This window comes from Oncorhynchus tshawytscha, linkage group LG31 (assembly GCF_018296145.1).
Source record: "Oncorhynchus tshawytscha isolate Ot180627B linkage group LG31, Otsh_v2.0, whole genome shotgun sequence".
Classification (NCBI taxonomy): Eukaryota; Metazoa; Chordata; class Actinopteri; order Salmoniformes; family Salmonidae; genus Oncorhynchus; species Oncorhynchus tshawytscha.
In genome coordinates, this window is record NC_056459.1 from 31,940,664 (window position 1) to 31,956,865 (window position 16,202).

The 16,202-nt window shown below is 44.5% G+C and overlaps 1 protein-coding gene across 1 annotated transcript; it reads right to left on the minus strand.

Moving 5' to 3' along the window:
- Nucleotides 1–1,658: 1,658 nt before the first annotated feature.
- On the minus strand, nt 1,659–16,168 carry stx12 (syntaxin 12). The gene is made up of 10 exons (XM_042310298.1): nt 15,229–16,168; nt 11,431–11,608; nt 10,401–10,470; nt 9,018–9,117; nt 7,910–8,047; nt 7,757–7,800; nt 7,512–7,617; nt 6,383–6,455; nt 4,771–4,853; nt 1,659–3,199 (listed from the first exon to the last, which is right to left on the minus strand). The coding sequence occupies exons 2-10, from the start codon at nt 11,528–11,530 to the stop codon at nt 3,107–3,109; spliced, it is 807 nt and encodes a 268-aa protein (XP_042166232.1). The 5' UTR covers nt 11,531–11,608; nt 15,229–16,168; the 3' UTR covers nt 1,659–3,106.
- Between the last annotated feature and the right edge of the window lie 34 nt (nt 16,169–16,202).

A 16,202-nucleotide genomic window follows, 5' to 3' on the forward strand; every position in this document is an offset into this window, starting at 1 on the left:
ACTGCAGCTAGTGTTGCCAACACTGTCACTGCCTGGGTGCCAACACTGTCACTGCCTGGGTGGGCCTCCCCCTGGGTTACTGCAGCTACTGTTGCCAGCACTGTCACTGCCTGGGTGGTGCCAGCACTGTCACTGCCTGGGTGGGCCTCCCCCCTCCCCATGGGTTACTGCAGCTAGTGTTGCCAGCACTGTCACTGCCTGGGTGGTGCCAGCACTGTCACTGCCTGGGTGGGCCTCCCCCTCCCCATGGGTTACTGCAGCTAGTGTTGCCAACACTGTCACTGCCTGGGTGGTGCCTCTGTCACTGCCTCCCCCCCTCCCCATGGGTTACTGCAGCTAGTGTTGCCAGCACTGTCACTGCCTGGGGGCCTCCCCCTCCCCATGGGTTACTGCAGCTAGTGTTGCCAACACTGTCACTGCCTGGGGTGCCCCTGTGGGTTACTGCAGATGGCAGCTTTTCACTGCAAAGAGACAGAATCATTAGATCATTTGTTTTGGTACTGTCCCAGCACTGTCACTGCCTGGGTGGTGCCAGCACTGTCACTGCCTGGGTGGGCCTCCCCCCCATGGGTTATGCAGCTGAGTGTTGCCAGCACTGTCACTGCCTGGGTGGTGCCAGCACTGTCACTGCCTGGGTGGGCCTTAAAATGTTTATGCTTTAGTGTTGCCAATTGTCACTGAACCTGAGAATAGACCCCCTCCCCATGGGTTACTGCAGCTAGTGTTGCCAGCACTGTCACTGCCTGGTTGAAAAATATCCCCACCGGTTAGGTACAAGGTCGTTGATGGCAGCTTTTTCTGCAAAGAGACAGAATCATTAGATCATTTGTTTTGGTACTGTCCCCATATGTAACTTGTTTTTGGTGGAAGGTTCAGGAATGGCTGAAGAATTGCAACATTTACCTGGAGCTAACTGTGCAAATAGCACTGCTGGGTGATTTAAAATGTTTATTTTTAATTTACAATTGGTAGAACCTATGAGAATAGACAGGTTCAGAACTTTTTGAAACATCACAGTTGAAAAATATATGGCAAATAGAAGTCAAACCTGGATGGTGTCATCAAAGAGAGATGGGAGGGATTGAGTGGAGCAGGATGGGACAAAAAATAACTAGTTAACTAAAGTAAAATATACTGTGCCTGTAAAATATATATAGCATGTATAAGCTGGAAGTAGAAACCTAAGTGTAGGGGTAGGGGAAAATAATAAAACTGAAACTATATAGTTATATGTTTACGACCAGGTAGCCTACTGGTTAGAGCATTGGACCCACTAGTAACCGAAGGTTGCAAGTTCAAATCCCGAGCCGACCCACTGTAAAAATCTGTAGTTATGCCCACTGTTCAAGGCCAGTTAACCCACTGTTCCTAGACCAGTTAACCCACTGTTCCTAGACCAGTTAACCCACTGTTCCTAGACCAGTTAACCCACTGTTCCTAGACCAGTTAACCCACTGTTCCTAGACCAGTTAACCCACTGTTCCTAGACCAGTTAACCCACTGTTCCTAGACCAGTTAACCCACTGTTCCTAGACCAGTTGGATAAAAAAAGACATACAAAAAATATACAACAGCTTTACAAGGTAAAACAGTAATTATATTTACACTATTGTCTATTTGGAAGGAAAAGTCATGACAAAAAAGTCTCACAAAAAGTATTGTATTTAAGAGTATTTATTTAAGCATATTGATAGAAGCCATAGATATCAATAAAACAGGTTGACAATTACTTTTGTTTTGTTTTTAAAACTATGGTTGCAATTAACAGATATAATATTGTCATTATAATGGTTTGTAGTCCAAGATTGTAATATATTACAAAAAAATTGTATCATAACGAGAACATCAGTCATAAATGAAGTTTTACAGCACATCAAACAACTATGGTCATCATATCCAGTCAACACCATCTACGACAGGGATTATAAACTAGATTTGAACCGCGGGATGATTTAAAAAAAAGATGGATGGTTAAGGTGCCGGAAACGTAATTACAAATAATTTGAAACTTAATCTGTGTTTTGGAAACTGCTAAGAGGTTTGCTCTTCAACAATGTTAATAAATGGGCTTATTACGACCAGAGTTTGTTATTATCATGTAGACAGTTGGATTTAAAAAAAAGTTTTTAAAAAAAGGTTCACTATCAGAACCTGATCTCACCTGAGCAATATAAGGACTATGGGGTGGTTTTCCCGGACACAGATTAAGACTAGTCCTGGACGAAAATGCAAGATCAATGCAGAATCGCCATCGAGGCTCAATCTGTGTTCAGGAAACCTCTCCTATAACTTGAATGGAGTGTGGCACTCTAAACTGTTTTACATACCAGAAAGGTGCAGGAAATGTACAGGTTACCAAAATCATTTATCTCCCTACAAAACCCAGAGATGAATTTACAAAAACAACAGTTTTTTTTTTTTTTTTTTTTTATCGGTGTCCGTCCCCATTTGATATATAATAGTTAATCAACAATGATATAACAACAATTATGTATTGTGTGTTTGGAAATACAATGAATGTTAGTGTAGTAAATATCACAAGTAGAATTAAACAGAATATCTTTATATTAATCCACACTCTCCCGCCCCATTTTACTCCAATACTCTCCTTCATTTGAATCGAAATACTACTGCCTTGTCTCAGGGTAAATGAGACAGGAGGTTAGCTGGAGGCCTTGAGCTCAGGTAGGGAGTGTCAGGTTACATATCCCAGACCCATCCCTTTGCCCTGATGCCACTCCCCTGACCCTGGCAACAGTGAGCTAGCTGGGCATCGCTCCGGGCATCCATCCCGGGCTAGTGTTTCAGGTTGGAGGGGATCTATCCCGGGCTAGTGTTTCAGGTTGGAGGGGATCTATCCCGGGCTAGTGTTTCAGGTTGGAGGGGATCTATCCCGGGCTGGTGTTTCAGGTTGGAGGATCTATCCCGGGCTGGTGTTTCAGGTTGGAGGGGATCTATCCCGGGCTGGTGTTTCAGGTTGGAGGGGATCTATCCCGGGCTGGTGTTTCAGGTTGGAGGGGATCTATCCCGGGCTGATGTTTCAGGTTGGGTGGGGGAATGAAATAAATAAAGATGTGAAAGAGAGGAGGGTTGTCTGTCTCTCTTCTCATTTGGTGGCTTGCCAGATGATGATGCCTAGTATGGTCAGTACTATGGACATGACCATAGCCAGAATGCACATCTTCTTACGGGACTTTTGCTGAGGGGAGAAACAGAGCAGAAGGATGGTAGGTTGGTGACAGTCGATGTGTAGAAAACATCATGGCACCGATTCATTTAATGTTACCTGTTACTGGTAATGAAACGCTCGATTCGACAGCTCAACGCTATGTGGGCGATCTTTATTTCAAGCAGCAAACCAACAGCATGCTAGGTCGTGCTCAGTGGTGTAGCGGAGGGTATTACGTTGTATATTTTCAGTGGGCTTTGTGTATACTCACTCCTCAATCCCCACTGACGTGTATCAAAGTAGTGTAGGTGGAGGGTACACGGCGAATCAATCATGAGCAACGTAGCCTACACAAATGCAAGTCAGTAAAATATTTGGCAAATATATATGGGTGTGAAAAGTGCGAGTGTGAAAACATAGAAGAAACCTATATTATTCCGCACCCACGGTAGATAATGTGGCCCGGCGCTTGTTGAACCCGGCTCGGAAGAGTTTAAGGGACAGGTTATGAGGTTTAGGCCCCGACTTGAACAGGTAGCCACCATTCCCACTGTAGATTAAATAGGCTGGGTTTCTGTACAGCACTTTGAGATATCAGCTGATGTACGAAGGGCTATATAAATACATTTGATTTGTCTCATCTCGCACTAGCGACTCCTGTGGCGGGCCGGGCGCAGTGCACGCTAACCAGGTCGCCAGGTGCACAGTGTTTCCTCCGACACATTGGTGCGGCTTGGTTGGGTTGTGTTTCGGAGGACGCATGGCTCTCGATCTTCGTCTCTCCCGAGCCTGTACGGGAGTTGTAGCGATGAGACAAGACAGTAACTACTAACAATTGGATACCACGAAATTGGGGAGAAAAAGGGGGTACATTTGTTTTGAAAAAATAAAAGAAGAAAAGTTATACAAGAATAGTAATATTAGCGTAGAAATGTAGCCTAGGCCTTGTTTTGTTACCCATAACTCTCCTCCAGCAAAGCGCTTGTTGCTGATCTCAGCAGCGAGTAGCATCCAAGCCTTTAGCTGAGGTGAAGTGCAGGAACTATCCCATTCTCATGTAACGCTGTGCCACCAGAGACTCTGGGTTCGAGCCCAGGCTCTGTCGGTAACCTGGTCCTTTTCTGAACTCTGTGCTTATCTGGTCCCTTACCCTAACGTATCAGCCATAAGGGCTGAGCCTATTGTTTCATTCTAGATATCATGGTCCATGACCATATCATGGTCATTGCCATGATTTAGGTACATGTCACCGTTTCTCCGAATTGTTCACGCCCTTTTCCTACACCGGGAAGGCCATTTTGAATATTAGAGTATACCCACTTCTCCATGGCATCAACAGCCAATCAAGCACGGGCTGGAAGCTATAACAATCCTCGAGTGGTCAGTTGCACCATTATATATCGTGCTATGATATCGCCTGGAATTTGCATAATGTTCAGCTTTTGTCAACTTAATGTTCTGTTCACACTTTTTTCGAACTCAGTTTGCCGTGATGCACTTTCCTTCTATTGAAATGTAATGGGTTCCCTCATTTTGTCGGCAGTCATCGCTAGCTAGCAGCGGACACACACTTACTCTGCCGCAGTGATATTCCGTCTTACCTGGTAGTAGGAGGCTCTCTGGAGCTGTTCTGTCCCTCGGTCTACGTGGACCTCAGCACTCTCCACATTGGCCTCTATGCTGTCTGTGGTGTAAACACAGAGGGTCAGACATACTGGCTCAGCTTGTTACTGCTTTAATAAGGTACGGCAGATTTTTCATAAGGACCGTGCCTTCAGAACGTAGTCACACCACTTGACTTTTTCCACATTTTGTTGTGTTAGAGCCTGAATTTAAAATTGATTGAATTGAGATTTTGTGTCACGGACCTACACACAATACCCCATAATGTGAAAGTGGTATTATGTTTAAAAATAAAAAAAACATTTTTCCAAATGTCTTCAGTCAACAAGTATTCAACTCCTTTGTTATGGCAAGCCTAAATAAGTTCAGGAGTAAAAAATTGCTTAACAAGTCACATAAGTTGCATGGACTCTGTGTGCAATAATAGTTTGACATGATTTATGAATGACTACCTCATCTCTGTAAGGTCCCTCAGTCGAGAAGTGAATTTCAAACACAGATTCAACCACAAACACCAGGGAGGCTTGCCAATGCCAAGAAGGGCACCTATTGGTAGATTGGTACAAATAAATTAAAAAGTAGACATTGAATATCCCTTTGAAAATGGTGAAGTTATCAATTACACTTCTGATGGTGTTTCAATACACCCAGTCACTAGAGATATATAGGTGTCCTTCCTAACTCAGTTGCCGGAGAGGAAGGAAACCACTCAGCGATTTCACCATGAGGCCAATGGTGACTTTAAAACAGTTTAATGGCTGTGAAAGGAGAAAACTCTGGATGGATCAACAATATTGTAGTTACTCCACAATACGAACCTAATTGACAAGAGTGAAAAGAAGGTAGCCTGTATAGAACACAAATATTCCAAAACACGCATTCTGTTTGCAACAAGGAACTAAAGTAATATTGCAAAGAATGTGGCAAACCAATTCACGTTTTGTCCAAAATACAAAGTGTTATGTTTGGGACAAATCCAACACAATTCATTACTGAGTATCACTCTTCATATTTTCAAGCACAGTGGTGGCTGCATCATGTTATGGGAATGCTTGTAATCGTTAAGGACTGAGTAATTTATCAGGATAAAAATAAAATAAAACAGAGTGGAGCTACACACAGACAAAATCCTAGAGGAAAACCTGGTTCAGTCTGCTTTCCACCAGACACTGGGAGATGAATTCACATTTCAGCAGCAGGTTGAATAATTTTTTAAAGAATAATGGGCAAATGTTTTACCCAGAAAGATAAATTAATACTTATGTATTAATGTAAATTAGATACTTATGTAAATGAGATATTTCTGTATTTCATTTTTAATACATTTTCTACAATTTCTAAAAACATGTTTTCATTTTGCCATTATGGGGTATTGTGTGTTGATGGGTGAGAAAATATATATATTTAATACATTTTGAATTCAGGCTGCAACAACAAAATGTGGAATAAGTCAAGGGGTATGAATACTATAATACAGATGGTTTTTTTTTTTTAGAGAGAGTTCAAATCATGTTTCAGAGGCGTGGTTTTTATGAAGGAAGTAACTGATTGGGCACTGTACTCCAGTACTACAACAGTGATGGGACTCACCAATCATCTCTCCCTGATCATGGATCATCACTGCTAGATCCTTGAAGATCTGGTTCACATCCAAGATGTCCGACTGAAATGACACAATATAACTCAATAAAAAAGGCAACGCTGAAATAACACATAACTCAGTGAGAAAAGCTCTGGATGCATCCTGAATGGAGCCCTATCCCCCTGGGCATTAGTTTGGACCAGCACCCTATTCCCCTGGGCATTAGTTTGGACCAGCACCCTATTCCCCTGGACCAGCACCCTATTCCCCTGGGCATTAGTTTGGACCAGCACCCTATTCCCCTGGGCATTAGTTTGGACCAGCACCCTATTCCCCTGGGCATTAGTTTGGACCAGCACCCTATTCCCCTGGGCATTAGTTTGGACCAGCGCCCTATTCCCCTGGACCAGCACCCTATTCCCCTGGGCATTAGTTTGGACCAGCACCCTATTCCCCTGGGCATTAGTTTGGACCAGCACCCTATTCATTAGTTTGGACCAGCACCCTGGGCATTAGTTTGGACCAGCACCCTATTCCCCTGGGCATTAGTTTGGACCAGCACCCTATTCCCCTGGGCATTAGTTTGGACCAGCACCCTATTCCCCTGGGCATTAGTTTGGACCAGCACCCTATTCCCCTGGGCATTAGTTTGGACCAGCGCCCTATTCCCTGGACCAGCACCCTATTCCCCTGGGCATTAGTTTGGACCAGCACCCTATTCCCCTGGGCATTAGTTTGGACCAGCACCCTACTCCCCTGGGCATTAGTTTGGACCAGCACCCTATTCCCCTGGGCATTAGTTTGGACCAGCACCCTATTCCCCTGGGCATTAGTTTGGACCAGCACCCTATTCCCCTGGGCATTAGTTTGGACCAGTGCCCTATTCCCCTGGACCAGCACCCTATTCCCCTGGGCATTATTTAGGACCAGCACCCTACTCCCCTGGGCATTAGTTTGGACCAGCACCCTACTCCCCTGGGCATTAGTTTGGACCAGCACCCTATTCCCCTGGGCATTAGTTTGGACCAGCACCCTATTCACAATGTAGGGAACCGGGTGTAATAAGGGACATGACCACTATTTCAGATTGAAGGAGGTGGGGTGGGGACGGGGACGGGCAGAGAGAAACAGACTGACCTCCAGCTGTCTGATGTTGGTCTCTCTCTCCTTGATAAGCTCCAAGTCCTCTTCTGTTATGGCCTCCTCTGTCGTCTGTGTGGTTGTCTGACCCCAATCTTCTTGGCTACAAAAAAAAAAAAAAGAGCAAAGAAACACTGTATGGAGAGAAGGAGATACAAACAATATTTAAGAAACCAGGCACCATATCCTGGAGTAGAGAAGTATCAAAACATCCTCCCTCAGAGAGAGAAGCTTGAACCTACTTATCAAAAGACACGAGCTGTTCCTCAGAGGCACCATCTTCAGCCTGACAGAGAGGAACCAGACATCACTTGAAGTTTGATCATAGAAAACCTGCCAATGGTATGATAGAACAATGGCTGGAATGCTGTGTATCTGTATTTTCAAAGCCTTACAGAGAGACGGGAACCAGCTCTGGCTCTGGCCACAGACTCCTTCTCCTTCTGTGCTGCCTGGCGCTGTACGGCCTGGAAGTTGTTGAGGGCAGCGGAGAATTCATTCATCAGCCGGTCCTTCTGGATCTTCTGTTGCCTCTGTGGGTTGAGTAGAAGAAGAAGAAATGGGTCATTCAAACACATTGTCCCTGTCAAGGAGTTGTCACTGAGTCTCCCCCTAGGCACAGAGTTCCCCCCTAGGCACAGAGTCCCCCCCTAGGCACAGAGTTCCCCCCTAGGCACAGAGTCCCCCCCCTAGGCACAGAGTCCCCCCCAGGCACAGAGTTCCCCCCCAGGCACAGAGTTCCCCCCCGTAGGCACAGAGTCCCCCTAGGCACAGAGTTCCCCCCTAGGCACAGAGTTCCCCCTAGGCACAGATTCCCCCTAGGCACAGAGTTCCCCCTAGGCACAGAGTTCCCCCCTAGGCACAGAGTTCCCCCCTAGGCACAGAGTCCCCCCCTAGGCACAGAGTTCCCCCCTCTAGGCACAGAGTTCCCCCCTAGGCACAGAGTTCCCCCTAGGCACAGAGTTCCCCCCTAGGCACCGAGTCCCCCCCTAGGGACACCGAGTTCCCCCCTAGGCACCGAGTTCCCCCTAGGCACCGAGTCCCCCTTAGGCACCGAGTTCCCCCTAGGCACCGAGTCCCCCCCTAGGCACCGAGTTCCCCCTAGGCACCGAGTTCCCCACTAGGCACCGAGTTCCCCCTAGGCACCGAGTTCCCCCTAGGCGCCGAGTTCTCCCCCTAGGCACCGAGTTCCCCCCTAGGCACCGAGTTCCCCCTAGGCACCGAGTCCCCCCCCCCAGGCACAGAGTTCCCCCCCTAGGCACAGAGTTCCCCCTAGGCACAGAGTTCCCCCTAGGCACAGAGTTCCCCCTAGGCACAGAGTTCCCCCCTAGATCTTGGGTCAGTTTTGCATTTCCCCCACTAACGGTTAAGGTTAGGATCGGGGAAGAGGGGATGCTAGATCTGTACCTATGGGAAACTTCAACCTGGAGCCATTCAAACACACAAAAGGTTACTCAAGGAACTCCCATTGTCATTGTTGGGATGTCCGTCCCACACACAAACCTGCTCTGAAGGTGCTGAAGATAGTGAGACGGAGCCCAGGTCTTTCAGGTGCTTGTTGGTCTCCTTGGCCAGCTGGTTTGTGAAGTGCTGTATGTGCTGCCTGAAAGAACATGAACAGTAAGGGAGATACTAAACTCTCAGGGAGAAACATAGAACACACACACTGTTCTGTATACAGCACATTAACAAGTTTGTCAGTGTGTGTACTGTAAGTGCATTACCAGTCAAAAGTTTGCACTCACCTACTCAGCCAAGGGTTTTTCTTTATTTTACTATATTGTAGAATAATAGTGAAGACAACAAATATGAAATAACGCATATGGAATTATGTAGTAACCAAAAAAAAGAAACAAATCTAAATATATTTTAGATTCTTCAAAGTAGCCACCCTTTGCCTTGATGACAGCTTTGCACACACTTGGCATTCTCTCAACCAGCATTACCTGGAATGCTTTTCCAACAGTCTTGGAGTTTCCACATATGCTGAACACTTGTTGGCTATTTTTCTCTTCACTGTCCAACTCATCCCAAACCATCTCAATTGGGTTGAGGCCAGGTGATTGTGGAGGCCAGGTCATCTTATGCAGCACTCTCCTTCTTGGTCAAATAGCCATTACACAGCCTGGAGGTGTGTTTTGGGTTATTGTCCTGCAGATTGTCTTTGCATTTATTTGGGTTGCAAGATCTGAGGCTGGTAACTCGAATGAGCTTATCCTCTGCAGCAGAGGTAACTCTGGGTCTTCCTTTCCTGTGGCGGTCCTCATGAGAGCCAGTTTCATCATAGCGCTTGATGGTTTTTGCGACTGCACTTGAAGAAACTTACAAAGTTCTTGAAATTTTCCGTATTGACTGACCTTCATGTCTTAAAGTAATGATGGACTGTCGTTTCTCTTTGCTTATTTGAGCTGTTCTTGCCATAATGTGGACTTGGTCTTTTACCAAATAGGGCTATCTTCTGTATACCAACACTACCTTGTCACAACTGATTGGCTCAAACGCATTAAGAAGGAAAGAAATTCCACAAATGATCTTTTAACAAGGTACACCTGTTAATTGAAATGCATTCCAGGTGACTACCTCATGAAGCTGGTTGAGAGAATACCAAGCGTGTGCAAAGCTGTCATCAAGGCAAAGGGTGGCTACTTTTAATCTTCTCAAACATAACATATTTTGATTTGTTTAACACTTTTTTGGTTACTACATGATTCCATATGTGCTATTTCATAGTTTTGATGTTTTCACTATTATTCTACAATGTAGAAAATAGTACAAATAAAGAAAAACAACTGGAATGAGTAGGTGTGTCCAAACTTGACTAGTACTGTATGTACATTACTACATTTATCAGCGTATGTACAAGCAATACATTTTGAGAATACTTACAGACGGTCCTGCAGTTCGCTTGTGTCTTGTCTCGTCCCCAGCTGATTCACCATGCTCTTTATCTGAGCAGCTGGGAAGAGAGAAGACGTACATTCTCTAAACTGTAGGCCAGGGCTGCCTAACCCTCTTCCTGGTGATCTACTGTCCTGTAGGTTCAGTCCAACCTTCTTCCTGGTGATCTATAGTCGTGGGTTTTCAGTCCAACCCTCTTCCTGGTGATCTATAGTCTTGTGGGTTTTCAGTCCAACCCTCTTCCAGGTGATCTATAGTCTTGTGGGTTCAGTCCAACCCTCTTCCTGGTGATCTATAGTCTTGTAGGTTTTCAGTCCAACCCTAATTTAACACACCTGATTCTACTAATTACTTGCTCAACAAGACCTTAACTAGCTGAATCAGATATGCTAAATTAGGGTTGGACTGAAAACCTACAGGACAGTAGATGTCCAGGAAGAGGGTTGGACTGAACCTACAGGACAGTAGATCTCCAGGAAGAGGGTTGGAATGAAAACCTACAGGACAGTAGATCTCCAGGAAGAGGGTTGGACTGAACCTACAGGACAGTAGATCTCCAGGAAGAGGGTTGGACTGAACCTACAGGACAGTAGATCTCCAGGAAGAGGGTTGGAATGAAAACCTACAGGACAGTAGATCTCCAGGAAGAGGGTTAGACTGAAAACCTACAGGACAGTAGATCTCCAGGAAGAGGGTTAGACTGAAAACCTACAGGACAGTAGATGTCCAGGAAGAGGGTTGGAATGAAAACCTACAGGACAGTAGATCTCCAGGAAGAGGGTTGGAATGAAAACCTACAGGACAGTAGATCGCCAGGAAGAGGGTTAGACTGAAAACCTACAGGACAGTAGATCTCCAGGAAGAGGGTTGGACTGAAAACCTACAGGAGAGTAGATCTCCAGGAAGAGGGTCGGGCAGCCCTGATGTAGGCTATAGGATACATCATGTATAGATCATTAAAGTACTGACTGAATTATCTTCATCACATCAACTCTTCTCTTTCTGCAGCAATACTTACTGTTCTGTGTGATCTTCTGGATGTTTGAGCTGCATGTCTGGATGAGGGTATTGGAGTCCCGTGGCTGGGTGCGATAGCTGTCTGCTTTACTATAAGACATTGCTGCCAGTGTGGCGTGCTCTTAGGTCTCACGGTGAAGACTGTTGGATGGTTGCGTGGCAGGTGTATTGGGAAAACTCTGGGAGAGGAGAAAGTCGTTTAAAAGTTTTGTTATCAAGACAGAAATATACAGAGGGTGCAATCTGGGACACAGCCTAAAAATCCTATCCAGCTGTTAATAATGGAGAATAGAGCATGATGTCCACTATATAGTGCATTCGGAAAGTATTCAGACCCCTTCCCCAACTTTGTTACTTTACAGCCTTATTCTAAAAAGGATTAAATTACTTATTTTCCTCATCGATTTACACACAATACCCCATAATGACAAAGCAAAAAAAACATTATTTTTATTTATTTTTAGTTTTACATTTACATATATATAAAAAAGAAAATAAATACATTTACATAAGTGTTCAGATCCTTTGCTATGAGACTCGAAATTGAGCTCAGGTGCATCCTGTTTCCATTGATAATCCTTGAGATGTTTCTATAAGTTGATCGGAGTCCAACTGTGGTCAATTCAATTGATTGGACATGATTTGGAAAGGCACACACCTGTCTATATAAAAGGTCCCACAGTTGACAGTGCATGTCAGAACAAAAACCAAGACATGAGGTCAAAGGAATTGTCGGTTGAGCTCCGTAACAGGATTGTGTCGAGGCACAGATCTGTGGAAGGGTGCCAAAACATTTCTGCAGCATTGAAGTTCTCCAAGAACACAGTGGTCTCCATCATACTTAAATGGAAGAAGTTTGGAACCACCAAGACTCTTCCTAGAGCTGGCCGCCCGGCTAAACTGAGCAGTCGGGGGAGAAGGGTCTTGGTCAGGGAGTTGACCAATAACCCGATGGTCACTCTGACAGGGCTCCTGAGTTACTCTGTGGAGATGGAAGAACCATCCAGAAGGACAACCATCTCTGCAGCACTCCACCAATCAGGCCTTTATGGTAGAGTGTCCAGACAGAAGCCACTCCTCAGTAAAAAGGCACATGACAGCCCGCTTGGAGTTTGCCAAAAGGCACCTAAAGGACTCTGACAATGAGAAACAACATTCTCTGGTCTGATGAAACCAAGATTGAACTCTTTGGCCTGAATGCCAAGTGTCACGTCTGGAGGAAACCTGGTACCATCCCTACGGTGAAGTATTGTGGTGTCAGGAATCGACGGAAAGATGAACGGAGCAATGTACAAAGAGATCCTTGATGAAAACCTGCTGCTTAGCCCCCAGGACCTCAGACTGGGGCGAAGGTTCACCTTCCAACAGGACAATGACCCTAAGTACACAGCAAAGACAACGCAGGAGTCTCTCTGAATGTCCTTGAGTGGCCCAGCCAGAACTCGGACTTGAACCTAAATCTAACATATTTGAAGATACCTGAAAAAGCCATGTAGTGACGTTCCCCATCCAACCAGTCAAAGCTTGAGAGGATCTTCAGAGAAAAACTACACAAATACAGGTGTGCGTCATACCCAAGAAGACTCGAGGCTGTAATCACTGCCAAAGGTGCTTCAACAAAGTATTGAGTAAAGTGTTTGAATACTTACGTCAATGTGATATTTTTTTTTACAAAATTAGCAAAACGTTTTTTTTAAACTATTTTTGCTTTGTCATTATCAAAATGTGGAAGAAAGGAATACTTTCCTTTGCACTGTATATACAAAGGTATGTGGACACCCCTTCAAATTAGTGGATTCGGCTATTTCAGCAATACCCTTTGCTGACAGATGTATAAAAATCGAGCACATCGCTATGCAATCTCCATAAACAAACATTGGCTGTAGAATGGCCTTACTGTAGAGCTCAGTGACTTTCAACATGGCACCGTCCAACAAGTCAGTTCGTCAAATTTCTACCCTGCTATAGCTGCCCCGGTCAACTGTAAGTTGGAGCAACAACAGCTTAGCTGCGAAGTGGTAGGCCACACAAGCTCACACAACAGGACCGCTGAGTGCTGAAGCATGTAAAAATTCTGTCTTCGGTTGCAACACTTACTACCGAGTTCCAAACGGACTCTGGAAGCAACGTCAGGCTACGTAGGGAGCTTCATGAAATTAGTTTCAATAGCCGAGCAGCTGCACACAGGCCAAAGTTCACCATGTGCATTGTCAAGCATCGGCTGGAGTGGTGTAAAGCACGCCGCCATTATACTCTGGAGCAGTGGAAAGGCGTTCTCTGGAGTGATGAATCACGCTTCACCATCTGGCAGTCCGAAGGACAAATCTGGGTTTGGTGGATGCCAGGAGAACGCTACCTGCACCAATGCATAGTACCAACTGTAAAGTTTGGTGGAGGGATAATGGTCTGGAGCTGTTTTTCATGGTTCGGGCTAGGCTCCTTAGTTCATGTGAAAGGAAATCTACAGCAAACAATGACATTCTTGATGATTCTGGGCTTCCAACTTTTTGGCAACAGTTTGGGGAAGGCCCTTTCATGTTTTAGCATGACAGTGCCCCCTTGCACAAAGCTAGGTCAATATAGAAATCTTTACAGATCGGTATGGAAGAATTTTACTGGACTGCACAGAGCCCTGACCTCAAGACCATCAGGACAAATTGGAACGCCAACTGCGGTCCAGGTCTAATCGCCCATCAGTGCCCGACCTCTCTAATGCTTGTGGCTGAATGGAAGCAAGTCCCTGCAGCAGTCCCTGCATGTTCCAACATCCAGTGGAAAGCCTTCCCTGAAAAGTGGAGTCTGTTATAGCAGCAAAGAGGACACCAACTCCATATTAATGCCCATGTTTTTTAAATGAGATGTTTGACAAGCAGGTGTCCACACACTTTTGTCCAAGTAGTGTAAGAACTATTATCAAACGTATCAGTCAGGTTTGTCCTAAGATAAGCCTATTACAAAGTGTCACAAGTTACATATTAACAGCTAAATGCCTAGTCATAACTGGAAAGAAGTGTTGTCACAAATGTATGTAAAAGGGGCTTTATAAATATATTTTATTTTAGTGTTAAGTATAATTAAAAAGGTAAATGACACCACACACTTATTTCACGATCCATCCGGAGCAGCTCAAATACACATAGTAGCAAACACTATCTAGCCATTTAGGACAATCATTGGTTTAATCGATTTTCTCTTCCACAAGCTTTTAGACAGGAGAGTTCCAGGGAACAAACACAAAGTGCCAGGTCACACAGTAGCAAATCAGACAGTGTATTGAGTGAATACACACTATTTTGAAATAGCAGTTTTTCACTCCCAAAACATCAGACTGCCACATAACTACCTAGCCAGATATGGAGTAGGTAAACTATTAAATAGACCACAAGCGAGATGTAGCTTGCCGTTGGGTTTTTCTTCGGAATTTAACTAGTTATGTTATGGCTGCTATCTAGTTGGCTTGCTAGATGATATACAGCTAAAGTTATGTAGCTTGCTTGCAAGCTAACAGGCTTTCCACAAAACAGCTGTGGTTTAATACAAAGTTAATGAATGTTTCCAAATTGTATGATTTAATTGGGAGTTGTATTGATTACACAGGCCTGCTCTGATGACGCTGAAAATAGCCGCGCTAGCTAGCTAGCTTCAATGCTAATCGTTAGCACAAAGACATCAGATGCGTTACTCGGCTCCCAGCAAATTGTAGACGCTTGTCAACAAAATGTGACTTTTTAAAAAAAATTCAAACAGCGAGTTAAACATTAACGCAGGTTTAAACTGAAAAAAAATAACCCAATCTTACTTGTTTAGTAGGCTGTTGCACATAAAACATCCGCTGTGCTTTCACTTTGTTCCTCCGTCAAGAAGCTAGCCTCCCAAAACTGTCAAATGACGTCATCGCGCACAAAACAACCTTTGGGTGGCGCCAACAGTAATAAATAAATATGAGTAATTAAAATAAAAATACAAACATTAACGTACATATTGTAAAAAAAAAAAAAAATGTTGACGCGTTTTACAACTTTCAATCGGGGGCAGAAGACGATTACCTACAAAATGGTATTCAGAAACTAAACAAACTCAAAGTAGGCTTAGTCATGCAAAATATGATCTCAAATCCTGTCCAGCGTGGGATTCATTCAATGGGCATCCCGTCCCTCCCTTTCAGTCACTGGGAAACCTTGTGACTCGTGGTTTTCTGCTGATGAAACCAGCGCTCTCACTTTGCTCAACAGAGACTGGGGCACATTTAGCAGTACACAACGTTAGAGAACACGCAGAGAGAAAAATAAAACAACCATGCCTCTGACATGTAGAATAAGGAATCATGTCCACTCTATTCATGCCATCCGCAGCGTTCCATAACGTTGTACCTGGCTAAACTCTCCCCAGTCTATGAGACTTTAAATGTTGAATTTATTTTACCTTTATTTAACTAGGCAAGTCAGTTCAGAACAAATTCTTATTTTCAATGACGGCCTAGGAACAGTGGGTTAACTGTCAGTTCAGGGGCAGAACAACAGATTTGTACCTTGTCAGCTCGGGTAGCCTGGCGGCTACTCCTGCTGTAATTTTGGTTGGGTCATTTTATAAGACATCTCTACCTGGCAACATGATACATACACGTTTACTCCATCTTTACAAAGACATATGGAAACAGACAGAAGGCAGTTTAACATAGCAGATTACACAATCACTCAATTGAGGAAAAATTATGTCCCAAATGGCACTCTATTCCTTATATAGTGCAATACTTTTGACCTAAGCACTTTTAGG